General features: G+C 38.5%; 1 protein-coding gene across 3 annotated transcripts in view; it reads right to left on the bottom strand.

Annotated features, from left to right (window-relative positions):
• pigg (phosphatidylinositol glycan anchor biosynthesis class G (EMM blood group)) overlaps window positions 1-26647 on the bottom strand; it is a 154984-nt gene that overhangs the window by 120116 nt on the left and 8221 nt on the right. For all 3 annotated transcript variants that reach the window (XM_061901499.1, XM_061901498.1, XM_061901497.1), the window contains exons 3-4: window positions 5016-5225; window positions 893-1081 (exon numbers count right to left, since the gene is read on the bottom strand). In XM_061901499.1, the coding sequence (XP_061757483.1) occupies window positions 893-1081; window positions 5016-5225 (399 nt within the window). The remainder of the gene's footprint in view (window positions 1-892; window positions 1082-5015; window positions 5226-26647) is intronic.

Below are 26647 nucleotides of genomic sequence, written 5' to 3'. Positions count from 1 at the left end.
CGCTTCCGCAATCCTAGTCATTGCCGTTGGGTCCTTGGGCAAGACACTTTACCCACCTGCTCCCAGTGCCACCCACACTGGTTTAAATGTAACTTAGATATTGGGTTTCACTATGTAAAAGCGCTTCGAGTCACTAGAGAAAAGCGCTATATAAATATAATTCACTTCACTTCACACCTTAATTAAATTGTAGTCGTTCAACTTTGAGTGAATAACATACCTATACTATGCTACTTGAAACCATTTTTTTCTTGCATGGACAGTATACACAATCATTGATTGATCATCTATTTTTTTTTCTTAATCATCTTAGATGGCATTTAGCACTTGTGGCAGTCTCCGTAGCGTGATATAACTCGGAAGCTGATCCCCTTACATTTAAAACAGAGGCAAACACTACTTTCAACATGTCTTGAGCAGAATCTTATGGAATCTATTTCTAGGGTGATGACATGACTTGTCTTTTTCAATTCATACTTCATATTGTAAAGTCACAAGAAAGCCAGACAGGGTTTGACACCATGTTAAATCTTTAAAACACTCATTATCTCCAAATCACACTTACAAGAGGTGCATTCACAAACACCGTAATTCTCCACATCAACATTTAAAAGAAACATTGGCCCTAGTGTGTGAATGTGAGTGTGAATGTTGTCTATCTGTGTTGGCCCTGTGATGAGTTGCCAACTTTTCCATGCTGTACCCTGCCTTCCGCCCGACTGCAGCTGTGATACACTCCACCCCCCCCCCCCAAAAGAGACAAGCGATAGAAAATGGATGGATGCATGTAAACAAGGACTTACATAATTTCAACCAAAGTTAAATTTAGATTTATTTTGGGAATCCAACTAAATTAGTGTATGTAAAAGATTAAAGCAACTGGCGTGTTTACCTTTGAAATGAGGGCACCGTGGATCTTCTTCAGGATGTCGTCCATTTCCAGCAGTTTGGGCTGAATGAGAGAACTGTGGGGTCCACTGATGTGACCGATATGGTCCAGGCCAAGGTAGTGGAGGATCAGAATGTCCCAGTCATCTCTCTTAAGGGTGTTATCTAAGTGACGAGTCACATTGTTGTCAACCTGCACAGTACAGGAAGGACGAAAGCCACACTGTAGTAAAAAATATTGCTACACATATAATAATGATAATCCACTATGTAAAAGTAACGTGTGATATAATCGAAATGTAAATCTAACTTTTCAAGTTTAAATAATACAGAGCAGGGTTCTCAAAATGTGCAGCCCAAAGGACATATATTTTGTGGCTCTCAACCCAACACCATAGTAGCTGCTCTGTTGCAGAGATGGCTGCCAAACCACTCGTCTGTTCCAGTCGAAATCAGACATTTGATGCCTCCTGTGTCGGTTTGAGACTAGGGACTCCCAGATCACAATAATCCTTCCCCTATCGCCTCTCACTGGTCGCCATAGGACTTAAACTTAGCAACCGCTATGTGTGTGGGATAGTTTTAACGTCGGAAGACTGGAACACGACTGTAGGCACACGCTGCTGTACGGAGAGGACTTCCGGATCCAGTGGTAAGGGAACCCGGAGAACCTGGAAACTAGACAATGCAAAAGACACCCTCCAGCGAGGGGGTGCGTATGATGGTCCACGGCGTTAGAGGAATTTTTTCGGGGTTTGCTCCCCTAGATTCGCCGTGTTCAGCAGCGTTTGGAGGTACTGCGGACGGTCTCAGTTTAATGTAAGAAACAAGTTATCACATTTTGGCGGTGATCTGGATCACCATCTGGATTTACACCTTTTTTACTATTAGGAAATAAGACCTGGCGGAGTTAGTTTCTTTTTTTTTTACCTTAATCAACCCAGGAAAGTCCCATTGATATTAAATATATATTTTGCAAGAGAGTCCTTCAAATTCATACACTAGTGTTGGTGCCACTGGGAGCAATGTGTGTGAAGTGTCTTGCCGTGACTAAAATGGCGGAAGCTGGAATCGAATCTGGAACCCTGAAGCTGCAAACTAGTCAAACCAATTTTTAAAGCTGCTATAAACACAAAAACAAGCAATCTTATGTTTAAAACAACATACATTTCATAACTAAAATCAAAACCAAAAACAGCAGTTGCCTGTACATTCATCATTTATTCATTGTAAATTTTGCCTGACACAAGAGACCGGACAATAAGACATTTTAAGCTTATGACAGTATGTTGGCCTTGTTTTCCTAATTTGTGCATTTTCTTATTACAGAATTTTTCTTTTCGTATATTTTTAAATATTTATTGTGCTGTATTTCTACAACAACACTAGAACGTTAATGCGTGAACAAATCTTTCTTTTAGAGGCAAACAATCGAACACATAAATAAATGGGTACATATCGTTATGTTAATACTGCCTATAGAAGCAGGTTAATTATGCTATGCTATAATTCTGAAACTTACTTTGCACTGAACAGGAAGTCACTAGTTCATGTTTTAGGGGTGTCCCCATACAACTTTTCACTACTGATACAATACCAATATTGGAGCCTTGAGCATTGGCCGATACAGAAATTGACCAGATTCGATATCAGCACAAATCATTTATACTTTTATTATTTTGTAGTTTGGAATGTTAGAAATGGCTTGATCAAGCGAAATTAGGCACACAAAGAAAATGGTAGGTATGAAAAACACAAAGAATATACTATATTCAAGTTGAAGTTAATTAGTAATTGTTTTTTCAAGACTCTTACTGGCCACAATAAATTATTTAGTTGAGCTCATGACACACTGTAAGTTAAATGATACGGACATGTTGGTTACTCAGTACTTTTACTATACTTCTGCTTTGGAGACTTTGTATCTGTAAGTAATTCGCAACTACAATTATTTGACACTTGTTTACATTGACAAATGTGCTGTTTTAACTGAATTATTCCAATAAGGACACTTATTGCATATGTCTAGCTCGTGTGCCATTGTGTGCTTAGCTGTTGTGTATCTGCTAGCGGATGTAGCCTATAGCATAGCATGTTTACCTTTTGTAAACGACTTGACTAAAATACAAGAAAAGACCCACCCTGTGTGCCCTTTGGAGGACATTTAGATGGCTGTCCAGCTTTGCACAAGTAAACACGCTGCAGGACTGCTTGTAATGGAGTGCTTATATCGAATATTTTACAAACCCCGTTTCCATATGAGTTGGGAAATTGTTAGATGTAAATATAAACGGAATAAAATGATTTGTAAATCATTTTTAACCCATACTCAGTTGAATATGCTACAAAGACAACATATTTTATGTTCAAACTGATAAACATTTTTTTGTTTGCAAATAATCATTAACTTTAGAATTTGATGCCAGCAACACGTGACAAAGAAGTAGGGAAAGGTGGCAATAAATGATAAAGTTGAGGAATGCTCATCAAACACATATTTGGAACATCCCACAGGTGTGCAGGCTAATTGGCAACAGGTGGGTGCTATGATTGGGTATAAAAGTAGATTCCATGAAATGCTCAGTCATTCACAAACAAGGATGGGGCAAGGGTCACCACTTTGTCAACAAATGCGTGAATAATATTTTGAACGGTTTAAGAAAAACTCTTCTCAACCAGCTATTGCAAGGAATTTAGGGATTTCAACATCTACGGTCCGTAAAATCATCAAAGGGTTCAGAGAATCTGGAGAAATCACTGCACGTAAGCAGCTAAGCCCGTGACCTTCGATCCCTTGGGATGTACTGCATCAACAAGCGACATCAGTGTGTATAGGATATCACCACATGGGCTCAGGAACACTTCAGAAACCCCCTGTCAGTAACTACAGTTGGTCGCTACATCTGTAAGTGCAAGTTAAAACTCTGCTATGCAAGGCGAAAACCGTTTATCAACAACACCCAGAAACGCTGTCGGCTTCGCTGGGTCTGACCTCTTTTAAGATGAACTGATACAAAGTGGAAAAGTGTTCTGTGGTCTGACGAGTCCACATTTGAATTTTTTTTTAGAAACTGTGGACGTCGTGTCCTCCGGACCAAAGAGGAAAAAAAACATCCGGATTGTTATAGGCGCAAAGTGTAAAAGCCAGCATCTGTGATGGTATGGGGGTGTATTAGTGCCCAAGACATGGGTAACTTACACATCTGTGAAGACACTATTAATGCTGAAAGGTACATACAGGTTTTGGAGCAACATATGTTGCCATCCAAGCAACGTTACCATGGACACCCCTGCTCTGCTTATTTCAGCAAGACAATGCCAAACCACGTGTTACATCAACTTCATAATAAAAGAGTGCGAGCACTAGACTGGCCTGCCTGTAGTCCAGACCTTGTCCCATTGAAAATGTGTGGCGCATTATGAAGCCTAAAATACCACAACGAAGACCCCTGGACTGTTGAACAACTTAAGCTGTACATTAAGCAAGAATGGAAAGGAATTCCACCTTAGAAGCTTAAAAAATGTGTCTCCTCAGTTCCCAAACGTTTACTGAGTGTTGTTAAAAGGAAAGGCCATGTAACACAGTGGTGAACATGCCCTTTCCCACCTACTTTGACAAGTGTTGCAGCCATGAAATTCTATGTTCATTATTATTTGTAAAAAGAAAAATAAAGTTTATGATTTTGAACATCAAATATGTTTTCTTTGTAGTGCATTCAAATGAATATGGGTTGAAAAGGATTTGCAAATCATTGTATTCCGTTTATATTTACATCTAACACAATTTCTCAATTCATATGGAAACGGGGTTTGTTAATACAAGCCGATATAATCCAATATCGGATCGGGACGCGTTTAATATCATTATTGGATCGGGACATGTTTTAATTTAGTAGTTATAAGTATGTTGCTGTTTCACACTGTTTAGCGATATTGAAGTTGCCAATACTGCAACACATGTCGATATAAGCAGCCCGTTTTTTTTAAATCAACTACACTTATGTCAACCAACGAGCCGACCTTGTATAGGTCTGTCAACTTTAGGAATAAAGAACAACGTGGACTTATTGAGTCAACATAAGCGTGTAACACTGTAGTACAATCAGTTCATCGATTGAGAAACTTACCTCAGTGTAGTCGGACACAAAGAAGGAGGTTGTGCCGTCATACTCCATGAAGTGTTTGGGAAAGAGGCGTATCCATGTGTCATCGCCATAAAAGATCATTTTTTTCCCCGCTGTTTTGGCTTGCCAGATAATATTGTCTTCCAACAAAGCCGGAGAATTTAAATTCATCACCACATCAATGAAGCCTGGAATACTGCCAGTGGTCAGAGCCTGAGGAGGGATGTTTGAATCAAATAGAATATTTATTGATCACGTTACCATAATCTTTCATCATGTACAGCACAGTCATTACAGGTAATTGGGACTAATGGATAGGACAAATATGTTTTATTCATATCAGTAGTGGGCATAGAGACTGATAAAAAAAAAACTGTGGTTGAGCTGTTTCCTTTATTTTGCATCATGAAAACAAAACAAATTCCCATAATACAAACACACTTGTGTTGCCACAGACAAAAGCATGTGAAACACAAGAGCCAATTCATTGTCTTGGGAGCAATACAAAGCCTGCGTGCTAAGAAAAACATGAGATTGCAAATGCTATTTAAACCCCTCAAGTGGCCTTTAGTCTGAGCTACTCAGAGGTATTGAAATCCAAGCTGTGATTAAAAACTGACCATTTTTTGGTTGTCAGCATGTCCCAATGATGGTTTTTTCCCAGAGAGGACTTCTTAAAAAAAATTTCACATTACCAGATGTCTCAGCTGTTACGTTTTTGTTCCCCAGCATACGGCTGTATATCATGGGGACTGTTATGTCACAGACCTGTCACTACACCGAGGGGTTGTGGCTCTGTTGTTGCTTGTGTATGGCCTTGTATTGTACAGTATGTTTTATAGTCGTAATGTTTCTCTCTGCGGACTGAGGTTGGGAACATTCCTTTCTATTTTACCTTTACCACAACTTAACTATCTAGCCTTGAGCAGATCATACCCACTGCAGTGGACAAAAACAAAACCATCCTGCTTGACTTCTGCTGACATACTATACAAAACACTACTGTTGAATGATAAGTCAGACATTTTTCTGATTGCACTTGAACTGTCTCCATGTTTTGGTTTAAATGTGTCCCTAGTGTGTGAATGTGAGTGATTGTTGTCTGTCTATCTGTGTTGGCCCTGCGATGAGGTGGCGACTTGTCCAGGGTGTAAACAGCACCCTCCGCTACTCCAAAAAGGGAGAAGCAGTAGAAAATAGATGGATGGATGGTGTCCTTTCAACGTGCTTGTTCTGTGTCATCTACAAGCCGTTAAATATTAACAACTATTTTGTTGAGAAAAAATGTTGACCATAAATTAGCACGAATCAAACATACTTTTATTATTTTGTAGTGAGGAATGTTAGAAACGGTTTGATCAAGTAAAATTAATCAGAGAACATTAGTGAAAATGAAAAACACTAACTTATTCATCATTAACCGTCTGGAATTAATGTATGTTGCCTTTAAGTGAAGTGGAGTGGTATTTTGTGTTTTGACAACCAGAATAATTCATTAATGATGCAGCAAGTTGAATGATGCGGACACCTTTGTTACTGGATACGTTTTAATACGTATTTGCATTGGAGACTTGTATGTGTAAGGAATCTGCAACTATAATTATTTAAAACTTGCGAACATCAACAAATGCAGTGTTTTAGATTGCAATATTGTTCAATTCAAGACACTATGTATCTCTAGCTTGTGTGCTTAGCTATTATCGAGCTGCTAAGTCCAGGTAGCCTATAGCCTACCATGTTTACCTTTGGTAAATACTTTCACTAAAATCTAAGTATTGACCAACGCTGCGTGCTTAAAGGAAGACGTTTAGGATTGCTTGTATCAGAGCGGTTACAGACTGCAACCTCGATTTATAAACATCTCTATTTGCGAGCTAGATGATTTACAAACTTTTAGATCGAGCCAAATATGCCTCCGTGTGTGAACCATTTTTCTGTGTAAAAAATACCTCATTCATTCATTCTTTCATTGATTTTGTGTCGCACCTGCTGCCATTTTGTGCCGCATGCTAATGTATGAACACATTTTTGCGTTAAGTTACAACAATTATTTTACATTGGGGTAATCAGTTATCCACTTCTTCTAAAGTTTTACGATTCATTGGAGCGACTATCTTTTTAAACCTAGTGCAGCATTATTTTCTTTGGGTCAGTTTTGGGCACGCACATCTATTTTCTTCTTCATTTTCTGCGTGACAGGACAAAATATATATATATTTTTCTTCTACCTTGGTTTAGTTCTTGTCAGTTAGTTAGTTAGTCAGAACATGCAAAGCTCAAGCACGTGGCTATTTTCACTATGATTTGCATATATATAAGGGGGCGTGATCTGGGCGTGCCAAGCCCACATCTGCGGATGATTCCAAGTAGATTGCGATGTAACAAAGAAATGTGCTTGGATTTGATTGGACGCACTTTAATTTTTACTGGCGTACACCATTTTCTATATTTGATTGCACGTCCATATTTAGTAGGAAAGCCATGCAACTCTCTGTACATGATGCCCTAGGTTTCCATGACCTCAGCGTGCTTCTTCTAGACACGGTGCAGGGAAGTTGACTGGTCCCACTAGAAGAGAAACATCCTTAAACCATAATGCTTACTTAAGCTTGACGATACTTATACGCCTCCATGCTTGACAATGGGGATAGTGTTTTGGGGGTCATTGTCTGAATTCTTCTTCCTTAAAACACCATGAGTCAAACGGATTCCAAAGAGCTTCATTTGGATCTCATCTGACCACATGACCTTCTCCCATTTACTCTCTGAATCATTCAGGTGTTCATTAGCAAATTTCAGACAGGTTTGGACATGTGTCTTCTCTAGCAGGGGGACTTTACAGATGCTGCAGGATTTGAATCCATCAATCGGTTACCTATACTTTTCTTCACTTTCAACAAGGTCCTGGGCTCGATTCCTAGCACGGAGTCTTTTTGATCTCCTTGTGACTGCGTGGGTTCCCTACGGGTACTCCGGCTTCCTCCCACCTCCAAAACTTGCATCTGGGGATAGGTTAATTTGCAACACTAAATTGGCCCTAGTCTGTGAATGTGAGTGTTGTCTATCTGTATTGGCCCTGCCATGAGGTGACGACTTGTTCAGGCTGCCCGAGTTCAGCTGGGATAGGCTCCACCACCCTTGCGACAATTGGGGACAATTGGTCGAAAACGAATGGATGGATGGATGGATGGATGGATAAGCTCCTCATTATAATGATTGACACCCATTCAGATGAAACATTGCGTTGAGCTCGATACCAAGGGTGATTGACAGTCCTTTTTCTAATAATTGTAGGAACAACTGTTTCCTTCTTACTTTGCTTCTTGCCAATGGTCTCGTAGCCAATTACTGCCATGTGCAGTTCTACAATGTCCAATTTTTCCCAAAATCCCTTAGAAGGTTCATTGTTTAAATGATGTACAAACCCTGTTTCCATACGAGTTGGGAAATTGTGTTAGATGCAAATATAAATGCAATACAATGATTTGCAAATCATTTTCAACTCACATTCAGTTGAATATGCTACAAAGACAACATATTTGTTGTTAAAACTGATAAAGTTTTTTTTTTGCAAATAATCATTAACACTAGAATTTGATGCCAGCAACACGTGACAAAGAAGTAGGGAAAGGTGGCAATAAATAATGATAAAGTTGAGGAATGCTCATCAAACACTTATTTGGAGCCTCCCACTGGTATGCAGGCTAATTGGGAACAGGTGGGTGCCATGATTGGGTATAAAAGCAGCTTCCATGAAATGCTAAGTAATTAACAAACAAGGATGGGGCGAGGGTCACCAATTTGTAAGCAAATTGTCGAACAGTTTTGGAACAACATTTCTCAACGAGCTATTGCAAGGAATTTAGGGATTTTACCATCTACGGTCCGTTAAATCTTCAAAAGGTTCAGATAATTTGGATAAATCACTGCACGTAAGCGATGATATTACTGACCTTTGATCCATCTGGCAGTACTGCATCAAAAACCCGACATCAGTGTGTAAAGGATATCACCACATGGGCTCAAGAACACTTCGTAAAACCACTGTCAGGAATTACAGTTGGTCGCTACATCTGTAAGTGCAAGTTAAAACTCTACTATGCAAAGCGAAAGCCATTTATCAACAACACCCAGGAATGCCGCCGGCTTCTCTGGGCCCGAGCTCATCTAAGATGGACTGATGCAAAGTGGAAAAGTTTTCTGTGGTCTGACGAGTCCACATTTCAATTTTTATTTGGAAACCGTGGACGCGGTGTCCTCCGTAACAAAGAGGAAAATAACCATCCGGATTGTTAGAGGCGCAAAGTTCAAAAGTCAGCATCTCTGATAGTATGGGGGTGTATTAGTGCCCAAAGCATGGGTAACTTACACATCTGTGAAGGAACCATTAATGCTGAATGGTCCATACAGATTTTGTCATCCAAGCAATGTTATCATGGACGGCCCTGCTTATTTCAGCAAAACAATGCCAAGCCACGTGTTACAACAGCGTGGCTTCGTAGTACAAGAGTGCGGGTACATTCCTGGCCCGCCTGCAGTCCAGACATGTCTCCCATCGAAAATGTGTGGCCCATTATGAAGCCTAAAATACGACAACAAGACACCGGACTGTTGAACAACTTAAGCTGTACATCAAGCAAGAATGGTTAAGAATCCCACTTTCAAAGCTTCAACAATTAGTTTCCTCAGTTCCCAAATGTTTATTGAGTGTTGTTAAAAGAAAAGGTGATGTAACACAGTGGTGAACATGCCCTTTCCCAACTAGTTTGGCACGTGTTGCAGCCATGAAATTCTAAGTTAATTATTATTTACAAAAAAAAAAAAAAGTTTATGAGTTTGAATATCAAATATCTTGTCTTTGTAGTGCATTCAATTGAATATGGGTTGAAAATGATTTGCTAATCATTGTATTCCATTTATATTTACATGTAACACAATTTCCCAACTCATATGGAAAAGGGGTTTGTATTCTGTGGCCATATATATTTTATACATGTAACAAGTTGAGATTAAGAGTACGTTCTTAAAGCGAGAGGACTGTCTAAGGGAGCCAGAATGTTTTGTGGTTAAGGGATCAAATATGTATTTAACTAAATAAATGCAGTAAAATTTGTATCTTTTTTACAAATGCATTTTCTTTTAAATATTCCATCTCTGTGTTGAAATAAACCTGCCCTTAAAAGTAGACTGTCTCACAAGTCCAAAGTTATGCTTACACTCAGACTATATGGCTTAAAGCAATTCAAATATTTGTGAAGTTTGGAGTAAACATATAGAAAAGTCCAAAATGCAGGAGCAGCTATTTAAAAGGTCGTTAGCTGATTAAAGTTGCAACTTCCTCACAGTGACATTTTTTCAATGCAAAAAATTATGTTACCATTAGTGGTTCAACTTCAACATAACATATTTGTTTGACAATTGTCTATATTTTTCACAATTACAAAGGGAAAAAAGTTAGTTGAAGTAGCAATGATTGTCACACACGCACTAGGTGTGGTGAGATTATCCTCTGCATTTGACCCATCACCCTCGCCCCCTGGGAGGTGAGGGGATCAGTGAGCAGAAGCGGTGGCCACGCCCAGGAATCATTTTGGTGATTTAACCCTCAATTCCAACCCTTGATGCTGAGTGCCAAGCAGGGAGGTAATGGGTCCCATTTTTATAGTCTTTGGCATGACTCGTCATGTAACAAGATTTTCTTTACCGGCCCAAATAAAACGATTCGTGTTTACTGTGGTCACTAACCGGGTCACATCAACACGTACGCGCAGGTAGCATGTGCACACATACAAAAAAAGTGCAAGAGAAACAACCGATGATTTGCAGTCATGTTGTTGTTATGATAGAATGTACCCCCAATGACTGCTTAGGTTAGCTATCAAAAATTCCTCTTATTAGCTAACAATATCTAAAGTAGGGCTGCAACTAACGATTAATTTGATAATTGATTAATCTGTCGATTATTACATCGATTAATTGATTAATAATCGGATAAAAGAGACAAACTACATTTGATCCTTTCCAATACTTTATTAAAAAAAACAGCATACTGGCACCATGTCCTTTTGACATACCAAATAAAACATGGCAAGTGTTACAACAATTTTATTTTTGTTATTAAGTGCACCATTGTCCTGCACAATAGCAATAATTTTGCTTAGGGGAATTTCAAACCTAGCTATTACCTATTCCAACCCTTCTCGAATGTTGGATGCTGAATGTCTTTCCTATAGTGACATGTTCGTAAGGCAGATTGACTTCATGTTCCATTTGTCTCCAAAGTAGTGGCATGTATTGACAGGGGAGGCTACACTTGTCCACACATAAGTAGTGAGAGCTATTTTGCTCTGGGTGGCTTTTATGTCAGTCTACACTGCATGGAATGTCCGCTCGTAATTCCTCTTCATCAGTTTGGTAAAATGGTTCCTCGAGGGAAGAGTGTAACTGGGATGGAGGACGTGAATCATTTGTCTAAAACCTTCATCCTCCACCATTGAGAGTGGCCTCATGTCAGTAACCAACATATTCAGGATAGCATCTGTAAGTGCAGCCGCTTGCTTTGGTGTGCACACCTTCCTTTGTACCAAGTCTCTAATGCTGGCTTGTTTTTTTCTGAAATGAGAGAAACCATACATATTATGAACGTATATAGTAGCATCATTTACATGTAACTAAATACATACCCAGTTGATTTAATTAATAATTTCTGACGTAAAAGACAAATACACCACCACATTAAAAAAACAGCTAAATTAAATAAATGGACATTGGAGTTGCAGAATAAACCAATAACAACACAGAAATGTAACTCATCAGATCAGAACTGGATCAGATATAGTACACGTTTCTGTTGTGAATAATAAAGGATTCCCTTTAGGCTACCTCTGAACAATAGCATGAAATATTCCAGCACCTTCATAACGTTTAGTTATACTAAAGCGTCACTCAAGTCTAAATAGATTTATATAGCTATATTGGGCCCGGCTGCATTGATCCATTATAAAACCAACCTGAGATATTTCTGTCCTTTACGTTTATTTTCAAATTGTTAAACGTGCGTTTTCTCTAACAAAACGGAGTCAAGTGTGCCGGAGACACATTATCAGCCCCGCGTTGCAACAAAGGGATAACGTTAACGTTACTCATAAAAAAGCTGAACTTATAAATAGCTGTTGCGACTCATAACAACACAGAAAATGAAGTCGCCGCACTATCCAAAAAGTTCCTAACACTCTGGAAGTTAATACACAACAGTTACTGCTGCGCTTTCCTTAAAAAAAAAAAATCTCCTCGTTGACAAAAGATTAAAAACACACAAAGACGGACACAAAGGATCAATATACTCGGACTATGGACTTAAAAAAGTTAACTTTTTATAGCTCGGTTGGTAGAGCGGCCGCGTCAGCAACTTGAGGGTTGCAGGTTCGATTCCCGCTTCCGCCATCCTAGTCACTGCCGTTGCGTCCTTGGGCAAGACACTTTTCCCACCTGCTCCCAGTGCCACCCACACTGGTTTAAATGTAACTTAGATATTGGGTTTCACTATGTAAAGTGCTTTGAGTCACTAGAGAAAAAGCGCTATATAAATATAATTCACTTCACAACTTACCGTGAGTGCTTCCCTTCATCCATGGCTCCTCTTCAGGTGCTCCCGAAGCAATGTAGGACTTCCGTGACACGTTTTGCAGGAAATGTCTTCTTTGAAGTCTTTAAAGTAAAGTGTTCCGAAACTTTAGACGACTTGGGTCGTACACTTTTCTCCATTGAAGCAATAACCTTGAGATGTTTCTCCGCTGAACTATCCATACTGTTTTCCTCCGCCATTTTTCGAATGTTTCCAAGCAAAGAAGACGGCGTGGTCACGTGAGCTGCACATGACACATCATTGGCTGGCTCACTGCCACCACATGAGACGTAGCCTCAGCGCCGCCCGGACGCTTATTTGTACTGTTTTTGATACTCCATCCATTCATATTTCTACCGCTTATTCCCTTTCGGGGTCGCAGGGGGCCCGGGCGCCTATCTCAGCTACAATCGGGCGGAATTGTTTTTCAGCTGTTTGTAAATGTTGCAGTTTATAAATAAAGGTTTAGGGGGGAAAAAAATTAAAATAAAATAAATAAATAAATAAAAAGCCTCCGCACATGCGCATTGCATACATTCAAAGAAATTGATGACTAAATTAATCGCCAACTATTTTTTTATAATCGATTTTAATTGATTAGTTGTTGCAGCCCTAATCTAAAGCTAATTTGCATGCATGCACTACACATGTACGGAATTACATCATTACGTCCGAGAAGCTGTGAGAGGGCAGGATATACTGTGTAAAATACATTGGAAAGTTGGCGCCCTCTCTGCATCAGTGTTCATGTTGCAAACAGCCCCTTTTAAGTGTGGGGGAAAAGCCCGTAAAAATGAACATTTTAAAATCCCTCAATGCAATGGCCAAATCCAGTATATTGTGACGCTGGCTGAATGGACTCTACTGGCAGCTCATCAACATGCTAATTAGCTGTCCCAAAGTGCGTCTCTGCTCGCCATGTGCCACTGAATGTCAAGTACAATATCAGTGGAGCACACGCGCTTATGCTGGCACCGTGAGCCAGACAGGTGCCAAAACATAGAACAATGTTTTATGTTAGTTAACCACCGACAAGAAGACAAGACCACACTGTCGCCATGTTGAAGAAATATTGCTAATACTGTTTGATAAAGTTTGGACTAGCATTTATTTGCGATTTCGCTCATTAGTTAAGACACATAGTTTACTATTAAACTCATGCAGCTCACACAACAATAATAAGTTCAGAGCATCTATCTATCTATCCATCCATTTTCTATATAGCTTGTCCTCATTAGGGGCACAAGTTTACCATGAATTGATTAACGTGGACCCCAACTTAAAGAAGTTGAAAAACTTATTCGGCCGTTACCATTTAGTGGTCAATTGGGGTTAGTGCGTCTGCCTCACAATACGAAGGTCCTGCAGTCCTGGGTTCAAATCCAGGCTTGGGATCTTTCTGTGTGGAGTTTGCATGTTCTCCCCGTGAATGCGTGGGTTCCCTCCGGGTACTCCGGCTTCCTCCCACTTCCAAAAACATGCACCTGGGGATAGGTTGATTGGCAACATTAAATTGGCCCTAGTGTGTGAATGTGAGTGTGAATATTGTCTGTCTATCTGTGTTGGCCCTGCGATGAGGTGGCGACTTGTCCAGGGTGTACCCCGCCTTCTGCCCGATTGTAGCTGAGATAGGCGCCAGCGCCCCCCGCAACCCCTAAAGGGAATAAGCGGTAGAAAATGGATGGATGGATGTACAGATTATGTACTGTACTGTGCCCTCTACTAATAAATGTCTCAATCAATCAATCACAGGTGAGCTGAACCCTACTCCAGTTGACTTAAGAGTAAGAGGCAGGTTACAGGCGGAACAAGCATTCACACTCACATGCACGCCTTTAGAGCAGATTTTCAGCCTTTATCACTTTCACCGGGAACCCTACCTCACTGCTCTCCTCTGGCCACGCTAATTATCCTTTCGCTGGTTCTCCTAAGAAAACATCATTGCCTTTATTGACACACATTATTTCCAGGACCTTTCCCGGCAATATAGAATATGGCACGACAGATCTGGCCCTAGGGCCTTGAGTTTGACACCTGTGATTGAGAAGAAGTAAAGTAAATTTATTAATTCTTTCCATTTTGACAAACAAAAACAAATATTTGCTTGACTTATGATTTAAAAGCAAGTCATCCATTAAATTGTTTGTAAAAAAATAAAGAAAATCACAGGCAATTTTGTAAAAAAATTAATGAGTCGATCATACATTTATATTCATACTGTATACATTTACTGAAGGTAGCAATAACTGATGTGGGCCTCAATAAAACAGAGTTTGAAAAGCCTGCTCTAAATCAAATGCCTCAGACTCGCACTACCTGGGTAGATCAATCAATGTTTACTTATATAGCCCTAAATCACTAGTGTCTCAAAGGGCTGCACAAACCACTACGACATCCTCGGTAGGCCCACATAAGGGCAAGGAAAACTCACACCCAGTGGGACGTCGATGACAATGATGACTATGAGAACCTTGGAGAGGACGAAAGCAATGGATGTCGAGCGGGTCTAACATGATACTGTGAAAGTTCAATCCATAGTGGATCCAACACAGCCGCGAGAGTCCCGTCCAAAGCGGATCCAGCACAGCAGCGAGAGTCGCGTCCACAGCGGAGCCAGCAGGAAACCATCCCAAGCGGAGGCGGATAAGCAGCGCAGGGATGTCCCCAGCCGATACACAGGCAAGCGGTCCATAAATTAAATATAATATATATGTACCCGCCTTGCCCTGCGACAAGATGGTACTTGTCCAGGGTGTACCCCGCCTTCCGCCCGATTGTAGCTAAGATAGGCACCAGTGCCCCCCGCGACCCCAAAAGGAATAAGCGGTAGAAAAATGGATGGATGGATGTACCCGCCTTTTGCCCGAGTGCAGCTGGGATAGGCTGCAGCACCCCCGCGATCCCAAAAGGGACAAGCCTTAGAAAATGGATGGGTGGATGGTAGCTTTTAAGGAAGCACAACACACTTCCACCTGCACAATGGCAGCACGGAGCACCACATCCGGTCTGACTGCGCTAACAAAATAAAGGTACCTTACACGATACCTTTACAAAAGTATTATGCTTTGACCTCAAACATTGGTCGAAATTGTCCAAAGATATATTGCACAAATAAATGTGAAGATTTTAGCATTTCATTAACAAACATTGTTTTACATTTTATTTTACACTATAAGCACACATTCTATAGGAGTAAAATAAGTACAAAAGGTAAAAAGTGGAATTGAAAGCAATTAAAACAAACAACTGAATTGTATTGTGTTTTTATAATGCTATCGTTAATTCAAATATATTGTTATTGCTATCATTTTTTATTTTTCTTGTGGTAGATTTGTTAATAATTTACATCCATTTTTTTGTTTTTTTTAACAATATTTAAAGTTGAGTTTCGGTGGTACAATACCAATGTTTTCAAATTAATGATTAATCATGTAATTAATCTTGATTACACTATCAATCAAAATAATCGTGATTATTATTTTTGCCATCATCGTCCAGCCCTACGATTTAGGGTTATTGGCATCTGTCAAATAGGCTGCAATGCAGTTCCTCTGGGCAATGTGTGCTAGCAGTGGGTGTGTGCTGCCACCTGCAGGTGACACACCACATTTCAGCGCTGTAATTCCTTCTCATATCAATCAATCAATAATGCTACATCAGGAGTCTATTTCTTTATCCATTTTAAATAAGTGACACATCTTTGAGAACATTCTGGTCAAGTCTCTCTTTTGTACAAGCTTGACTGAGTGCAAAAAGTAAGGTCCATAAAGGCCTGTTGCTTAGATGGGTTTGGTGTGGAAGAACTTGGAAGGCTTGACCTTAAAGGGGAACTGCAATTTTGGGGGGGAATTATCGTTCGCAATTATTGTAAAAGAGATGGCGACGGATGTTTTTTATTTTAAGTTTTTGCATTTTAAACATTTAATAAATGCCATCAAAAGTTTGCTTACAATAGTTTAAAAAGTTTGCTTGAAAAAAACATCCAAACACCTCCATTGAGGTTTTATATATATGTTAGTACAGATGTAATGTTGTAACGAGCATATTTATAATAATACTTTATATTTACGTATTTTGACCCTTTTAAAGGCCTACTGAAAGCCACTAACACCCGCCACACAGTCTGATAGTTTATATATCAATGATGAAATATTAACATTGTAACACATGCTAATACGGCCTTTTTAGTTTACTAAATTACAATTTTAAATTTCCCGGGAGTTTCGTCTTCGAAACGTCGTGTAATGATGACGTGTACGCAAGACGTCACGGGTTTTTAGGAAGTATGAGTGCTGCGCATACACAGCTAAATGTCGTCTGCTTTAACGGCATAATTATACAGTTTTTTGGAGATCTGTGTTGCTGAATCTTTTGCAATTTGTTCAATTAATATTGGAAAAGTCACAGTAGAAAGATGGAGTTGGGAAGCTTTAGCCTTTAGCCCCACAAACACACGGTGATCCCTTGTTTAAAATTCCTGGAGGTGAAACTTTCCTATGGATCAGAGCGCGGTCAAGCAAACATGGATCCCGACCACATGTCAACCAGCAGGTTTCGGTGAGAAAATTGTGGTTAAAAAGTCAGTTCTTACCGGAGAAAAGCTGAGCTTGTGCCGTCCATAGCTGCCGTCGACTCCCCTGAGACACTGCGCGTCAAGACACCCGTGGAGACACCCTTCCGACTATCAGGTAATATTAAACTCACTAAAACACTAGCAACACAATAGAAAGATAAGGGATTTCCCAGAATTAACCTAGTAAATGTGTCTAAAAACATCGGAATCCGTCCCAATGCAATTGTGCTTTTTTTGTTTGTTTTGTTTTTTCTCTAGTCCGTCGCTATCAATATCCTCAAACACGAATCTTTCATCCTCGCTCAAATTAATGGGGAAATTGTCATTTTCTCAGTCTGAATAGCACTTTTTGTTGGAGGCTTCCATTAAAAACAATGTGAATATGTGAGGAGCCATCAAACATGTGACGTCATCGTCTGCGACTTCCAGTAGAGGCAGGGCATTTCTCTTAGCACCGAAAGTTGCAAACTTTATCGTGGATGTTCTCTACTAAATCCTTTCAGCAAAAATATGCGCGAAATGATCAAGTATGACACATAGAATGGACCTGCTATCCCCGTTTAAATAAGAAAATCTCATTTCAGTAGGCCTTTGAAATATTAACATTAATTTCAAAAACACATCACAACATTCAGTTGAATGCATAAAAAAAGTCCATCTTTCGTCATGTCTTTCATAATGATTGTGAACGGTAAGTAAACTTCCCAAAAAAGTGCAGTTCCCCTTAAATGTCCAGAATGCGAGGGATGGGTGGGTTATTTTGATAAATTTTGTGCATTAAGATGCTAAAAGCAATCAAATATAATGTGAAAATCTACATTTTAGCTTTGTTTTAGCTGAAAAAGTTAATTGTGTGATATCTAATAACAGAGGTGGGTAGAGTAGCCAGAAATTGTACTCAAGTAAGAGTACTGTTACTTTAGAGATTTATTACTCAAGTAAAAGTAAGGAGTACTCACCCAAATATTTACTAGAGTAAAAGTAAAAAGTAAGTTGTGAAAAAACTACTCAAGTACTGAGTAACTGATGAGTAACCTGTTCCTTTAATGATGACGGCAACAAGTAATGCACAAAAACATAAAAATAGCAACGAGCAAATTCAGAGCCAGGAATATCTCTTAAGCAACTAAAACAATAATATATATCAAATAATACTACATTAAAATAAAATAAAAATGAAGGCACATTGAGCCACAGTAACTTAACAGCACCATAGGCTCAGTAGGCATTGATTGATTGATTGATTGATTGATTGATACTTTTATTAGTAGATTGCACAGTACAGTACATATTCCGTACAATTGACCACTAAATGGTAACACTCCAATAAGATTTATAAAGTTAATCAATTACTTAATAAATGACCAAGTCGAGGTGATCTACCTCATATATACATATACATACACACACATATCATATATATATATATACACATACACACACACACACACACACACACATATATATATATATATATACACATATATATATATATATATATATATATATATATATATATATATATATATATATATATATATATATATATATATATATATATATATATATATACACACATATACATAAATGTATACATACAGTATATAATTTATATTATTTTGCCGTTTTTGTTGACATGTTAAAGGTGTTTTAATGAATATACATGCATGTTTAACATATAGATTCCTATCTTTCATGAAGACAAAAATATAAGTTGGTGTATTACCTGATTCTGATGACTTGCATTGATTGGAATCAGACACTATAGTGCTGATAATGTCCGCATTTTCAAATGCAGGAGAAAAAAAAGTTCCTCCTTTCTGTCTAATACCACATGAAAGTCGTTGGTTTTTGGCATCTTATTTGTCCAGCTTCCATATTCGTTTTTATACACTTTACAAGAAATACATTGGCGGCAAACTCCGTAGCTTGTTAGCTTGTTTGCTCTGGCTTTCGGATACTCTTATTTTGTTAGGGCAGGCGCGATGGAGCGGCGCTTTTATTGTGAAGACAGGAACTGTGCGATCAGTCTTTAGGCTTTTGACGGGAAGTACGGTTGAAATAAAAATTGTCTTTTTTCCTTTACACTTTTGATTGATTGATTGAAACTTTTATTAGTAGTTTACACAGTACAGTACATATTCCGTACAATTGACCACTAAATGGTAACACCCTAATAAGTTTTTCAACTTTTTTAAGTCGGGTCATGTGACCGCCTGGCTCTGTTTGATTGGTCCAACGTCACCAGTGACTACATGTGATTGGTGAAACGCAGGCATGCGTACATCCTACTTTGAAAAACCAAAACAAACATTAATAGATCGATAAAAAAAAAAGTAACGAGTAGCAAGCTGAATGTTGATAAATGGAACGGAGTAAAAGTAGCGTTTCTTCTCTATAAATATACTCAAGTAAAAGTAAAAGTATGTTGCATAAAAACTACTCATAGAAGTACAATTTATCCCAAAAGTTACTCAAGTAGATGTAACGGAGTAAATGTAGCGCGTTACTACCCACCTCTGTCTAATAATACCTCATTCAAAATGAATTAATTAGATTCTTTAAAAAAGGCCAAGGACCAAAACAAAAGGAGGCTGAAAATGCCCTCTTGGCTAAACGTCGGACACCCCTGTATATTTAAAATTATTTCAAAATGTGTAGCTATTTTTTGAGATGTGATATTTAATTAAAAGAGCGTTGCCTCGTTTGTGTCGTTTAGTTGTCAACAAACTCTGTGGTGCACAGATTACGGCAGAACATCTGTCTGTCCTCTTGGCTCATCCCTCCCCCAGAGCCTCAGTGACCCCATTAACAAGCCTTTTCTGAACCTCAACAAATTATACAGAGACACTGCCAAACGCCACTGTGGTCATGATGTCACTTTTTAATCACTCATGGCATAGCGATAAATCATGATTCTAAGTACAAAAGTGGACATAAATGTACTACAACATCGGTAGGTAGTGTCTGTCATACAAATGCAAATATTGCCAACAACAAGGAATTGAACGATAAACAGTTTACCGGAATAAACCTGGATCACATTTCTGACAGTTAGTTTACATTTATCAAATTCCCCTATATAAGTGTGGTGCAATTACTGCTATGATGATAAACCGCAGTTTAGTGTTACGGTTCTTAATTTTATTTATCACAAAACCGTGATTAATGATTGCAATTTGAGAACTCACCATATTATATCTCATTTCCTGGAGAAACAATATACATAGAGCATACATTAATCCGTTTCCATCATTCAAACGTTAAACCCCAATCTAAACTTCTATAAAATCATTGCTGGTTGAGCAACTACGCTAGTTAATTATGCACATTGAACCTACAGGCTGTGCTCTCTTAGTGCTAAATGTATCTTCAACAATACAGTAATAAAAACATCAGTGCTAGCATTTTGGTCAAAATAACTGAGATTAAGTTTTCATTTAATTACTTCCCTATTCTATTTTAAGTAGTTCAATATTGTCCAACTTTTTTTGCCACTAAACCATACCATTGTCAGCATTTTTTTAGACCAAAGTTAGCACTAATGTAATTATATATAATAATAGTAGTAGTAGTAATAACAGTAATGCAAATAATCCCTTCAAAATCAATAAATTTGTATTAATTATTACTGTAATGTTATTTTTCCATTGTAAATAAAAGGTCAAGAACTTTTAACGATCTTAAAAAGGTAAACAAACAAAACTAAAATGAATCGTTAATCTCAGATGGCGAAAACTGCACTTCAATAAATATTGAACATCTTGAAACGCAGTTTTTTCCCCATTGGGAAAAATGGGTCCGGTAGTCTATTTGGTTGTATTTATTTTGCTTACTGGCTCCTTTATTTGTGTGAAACTCATATTCCTCATTCTGGTTGAAACTGAAATATTCCCACACCAGACATTTAGCTTTGCAAACCATCTTTTTTTCCTTTTAATTCTTGTTACTTTGCGGTGCTTCTCACTGGTGGGTTGCAACTAGCGAGGTTGTCAGTGCACCCCGTCGGTGTAAACTTGCAGCCCTGTCATTGCCCACCGAGACAAAAAATGGAGATGACTGATGAGAGGGGTTACAAGGTTTCCACTAGATTGCCAATATATCTGTAGTGATGGGGGCATGGTGAGGGTGTTGTCATCTTGACATTGTATAATTTGCTATGATGATCAAATGTTAAAAAAGGTCCAAAAATGTATACGTACATTTTAAAAAACTGTTATTAATTAGTGTTAAGTTTATTAACAAATATTTTTATATCACTGTATTATTCGGGCCATAAGGCACACTTATTTAAAAAAAATGTTGTCCTCAAATTCGACAGTGTACTTGATAACCCTGTACGCCTAATGTAAGGAACAAGTTTGGTTGAGCTTACCCACCTTGAAGCTATTTTATTTGGTACATGGTGTAATGATAAGTGTGACCTGTAGATGGCAGTCAAACATAAGAGATAGGTGTAGGCTGCACTATGATGGGTCTCAAGTAAACACCACCAACATTTGAAATGTTCCATAAAAAATATAGAACGTTACCTTAAATTTTGGTACGACTTTGGTAAGCTATGAAGCCACACCGCTTGAAGGAATGTTGGCGCATTAAACATTTGAGTATAATTATGGTGTGTGTATAAGGTACAACATTATCTGGCTTTTTGTTTCGCAATATTATGCAAAAGCAACTTTTCTTACCTTCTATTACCTGCTAAACTGTATTTGGGATCTGAATAAATCCTGAAAAATGGCATGTGTCCGCACCGACACCATGGTCAATAAGCTTCATTTTTTTCTCTATCTTCTTGTTATGTGACACTCATCCGCCGCTGTTGCCATTTCTAATATAAAGTATTGTAATGTTCTTACTTATGTATGTCAGTAAACTTGTAATGAAAGCGCTAAAACATACTACAAACGTAGTGAGTTCACATTATTCATCCGAGGATTTTTAGTTATTAGAGTTCCGGTCAGATATTTTTTCATGGGACACATTTCTGGTATAGTTGTTTCCGGATGAGTAAATGCTGCTCCGTTATTGGTTAAAGTAAAGTCTGAATGTCATTAAAACGGTTAGCTCCACAATTCTTCCTTTCCCGTCCTTGCAAGCTACACCGCTACAACAAAGATGACGGGGAGAAGACGCTGCCGAAGGTGAGCCACGTAAATAAGAGCGGCCACAAAACGGCGCATCCGAAAGAGACTGTCAGAAAGTGGCTTGAAGAAGATCTGTAAAACATAATCTATGCAACATGTTGACCAAAGAACCACCAATACATTTTATGTAGACCACAAGGACGTGTTTTACATTCAGAAAAAAAATTATATTAATATGACTCCTTTAATGCGCCTTGTAATCCGCTGCGCCTAATATATGTACTTGTTATGCTTTCTGAGCTCACTATGTTCACTGCTCGCTGTACAAATCCTACAAAGTCAGACCTACACAATTTCAATGTCCATTTCTCGGATGATATAATTGTTGATGACTGAAGGGCTGATATCAATCAAACCTAACCCCCCCCCCCCACCCCCCCACCCCAACCCCCTCCACGTCCCACCCCCCAGATTGTAAATAATGTAAATATTTCAATGTATATACTCTGATGATTAACTTGTGTGATGACTGTATTATGCTGTTAGTATATATTTATGCCATTAATTGTTTCCTTGGCTCCTTAGTCTGTGCTGATTTTAGTACACTTCACTGCATATCATATATCACCATAGTGCTGATTAAACATGTTATAATTTCATGAGTGTTGGGTTTCAGCAACACAGGTGCGTATGTGCGCTTTATGCACTTAAAGATTTAAAATGTTGCTGGGCTCTGTGTAAATGCAGGCTGGTTTTAAAGATTATATACATGTCATTGTACATATAGTATATCAAAATAAAGATAATAACAGAGGTGTAAGGCCACCAAGTCAGATATTGTTGCTTTTTTGAGGCTTCTGATTGGACAAAATGTGCATGACAGCATGTGTATGTGTTTGTGTGTAGACATAGACAGTTTTGAAACTACACTTGTTTGGATGGAGATTGTTTTAACCCCAAATATGTGTTTTTGAAACTCTCCGTGGTTGCGTGGACATCGCCTAGATCTGTATCTCAGAATCATGTGCAGCGGAGCAATCAGATTCATTAAACTGACTTTATTTTGAGTACAGATTAATTCTAATTCTAATTATTTTAATTGCTAATTCAAACGCATATTTATCTCTGTGTTTTGGCCTCTTGTCCACACACATACTTTTGTCTTTGAAAAAACGCAGACTTTTACAAACACTTGCCAAAGTGAAGAGTTCCAAAACGGTCCGCTAAGCGTATGCATGTACACGGCACAAACTGAGACTTGTGATGACATCACGGTTGTGCGCTGTCATTTCCAAACTCTACAACACTGCCTTGCTGGCTTCAAACACACTATAAGAGATCTTACTGTATGTTTGAATGTAAAATGCTGCTCTTTTCACTCAACATTAATAAAAAAATGCATGTTTTGGATACGATCGCTGTCGAAACGCCGGTTGATGGGACAACTTTGACAAGCAAGATTTTTGCTCTGTGTCATAAGAAAGGTGCAACATTATCTTATGTTTTTAGTCATTGTTTAACGATAAATCATGAAGTTAACTTATGTTAACGTAAGTTAACTTACCTGCTTCCATTTTTGTAGATTGAGCCGGACGCGACTGTGCACGCGCATAAAAAGCGACCAAGCAAGTAAAAAAACATGATGTAGCATCCTCCTTGTATAGTGTGTACTGATGTGAAAGACAATGCACACTTCATTACACATGTACCGTATCACCATATCCATGATTAAATGTTTTATAATTCCACAAGAGTTCTGCAGCGGTACACACACGTCCGTGCGCTTTACATAGACACTTAAACATGCAATATGGTTTCCTTGGCTGGTTCGTGCGTGCCGATTTTAGAAATAATGTAGACTTCACTGCACATGTAATACATCACAATGTTGCTGAACACAATATAAGCAGCAGAGGCGTGCATTTGCTATTTAATAATAATCCCAGGGCTCTGTGTACGGGCAGGCAGCTTTTAAAGATAATGTACAAACCCTGTTTCCATATGAGTTGGGAATTTGTGTTAGATGTAAATATAAACGGAATACAATGATTTGTGAATCATTTTCAACCCATATTTAGTAGAATATGCTACAAAGACAACATATTTGATTTTCAAACTGATAAACATTTTTTTTTTTTTGCAAATAGTCAATAACTTTAAAATTTGATGCCAGCAACACATGACAAAGAAGTTGGGAAAGGTGGCAATAAATACTGATAAAGTTGAGGAATGCTCATCAAACACTTATTTGGAACATCCCACAGGTGTGCAGGCTAATTGGGAACAGGTGGGTGCCATGATTGGGTATAAAAACAGCTTCCCAAAATATACTCAGTCTTTCACAAGAAAGGATGGGGCGAGGTACACCCCTTTGTCCACAACTGCGTGAGCAAATAGTCAAACAATTTAAGAACAACGTTTCTCAAAGTGCAATTGCCAGAAATTTAGGGATTTCAACATCCACGGTCCATAATATCATCAAAATGTTCAAAGAATCTGGAGACATCACTCCACGTGAGCGGCATGGCCGGAAACCAACATTGAATGACTGTGACCTTCGATCTCTCAGACGGCACTGTATCAAAAACCGACATCAATATCTAAAGGATATAAACCACATGGGCTCAGGAACACTTCAGAAAACCACTGTCACTAAATACAGTTCATTGCTACATCTGTAAGTGCAAGTTAAAGCGTTACTATGCAAAGCAACAGCCATTTATCAACAACATCCAGAAACGCCGCCTGCTTCTCTGGGCCCAAGATAATCTAAAATGGACTGATGCAAAGTGGTCAAGTGTTCTGTGGTCTGACGAGTCCACATTTCAAATTTTTGGGGGAAATATTCGAAATTGTGTCATCCGGACCAAAGGGGAAGCGAACCATCCAGACTGTTATCGACGCAAAATTCAAAAGCCAGCATCTGTGATGGTATGGGGGTCCATTAGTGCCCAAGGCATGGGTAACTTACACATTTGTGAAGGCACCATTAATGCTGGAAGGTACATAGAGGTTTTGGAACAACATATGCTGCCATCTAAGCGCCGTCTTTTTCATGGACGCCCCTGCTTATTTCAGCAAGACAATGCCAAGCCACATTCAGCACGTGTTACAACAGAGTGGCTTTGTAAAACAAGACTTTGGGTACTTTTCTGGCCCGCCTGCAGTCGAGACCTGTCTCCCATCGAAAAAGTATGGCGCAATATGAAGCGGAAAATGACTGAAGCTCTACATAAAATAAGAATGGGAAAGAATTCCACTTTTAAAGCTTCAACAATTAGTAGCCTCAGTTCCCAAACGTTTATTGAGTGTTGTTAAAAGAAAAGGTGATGTAACACAGTGGTGAACATGCCCTTTCCCAACTACTTTGGCACTTATGGCAACCATGAAATTCTAAGTTAATTATTATTTGTTAAAAAAAACCCAACTAAGTTTATGAGTTTGAACATCAAATATCTTGTCTTTGTAGTGCTTTCAATTGAATATGGGTTGAAAAGGATTTGCAAATCATTGCGTTCCGTTTATATTTACATTTAACACAATTTCCCAATTCATTTGGAAACGGGATTTGTACATTATCTTTAATGTATATCAAAATAAACACAATAGGAGGTGTAATGCCACCAAGTCAGATATTGCTGCTTTTTTGAGGCTTCTGATTGGACAAAATGTGCATGACAGCATGTGTATGTGTTTGTGTGTAGACAGACAGTTTTGAAACTATACTTGTGAGGATGGAGATTGTTTTAACCCCAAATGTGTTTTTGAAACTCTCCATGTTCTTGTGGACATGGCCTACTGTGGAGGAGCGATTGCGTGTGCACCCCAAATGTAAGTGAAGGGGAGTGATTACATTGCATGCCCTCTAAACCTATGTGAAAACTCTTATCATAAGATTTAAACTGGCCAGCTTAATTCATTTTGAGAGATTTTCCCATGAAACTCACTACAGGTAGAAGAATAACTAAAGATGCTCCACTATGAACCATAGGAGGATATGCTAACCGCGAAGCAAGAGCTCTTGAATTTAAACGTGGTGGGAGGATTGATACAAATATCAACAGTAGCATTGCCCAATATAGTGCCAGCATATGTTAAATACTACAGTGATAACATCAATATTTGTTATAACAAAATCCCTCTTTTGTAATTTCTGTTATTGTTTAAAAACTTAAAAAATAAGTCCCTAGATACAAGAGACCTAAACAGGCAAAACCTAAAAAAAATCAATATAGAAGTAATTGTAGTTTATGCTTATGTATACTTATTTTGAGGTATTCCCTTTATTTTGCTCAAAATATTTTATGAAATATGAAATAAGGAAATAAATATTTAATTTATATAGTTACGC

Source organism: Nerophis ophidion, linkage group LG05 (genome assembly GCF_033978795.1).
Source record: "Nerophis ophidion isolate RoL-2023_Sa linkage group LG05, RoL_Noph_v1.0, whole genome shotgun sequence".
NCBI classification, from domain to species: Eukaryota; Metazoa; Chordata; class Actinopteri; order Syngnathiformes; family Syngnathidae; genus Nerophis; species Nerophis ophidion.
Note: the sequence above shows the minus strand (reverse complement) of the source record. Positions and strands in the feature narration are given on the sequence as shown.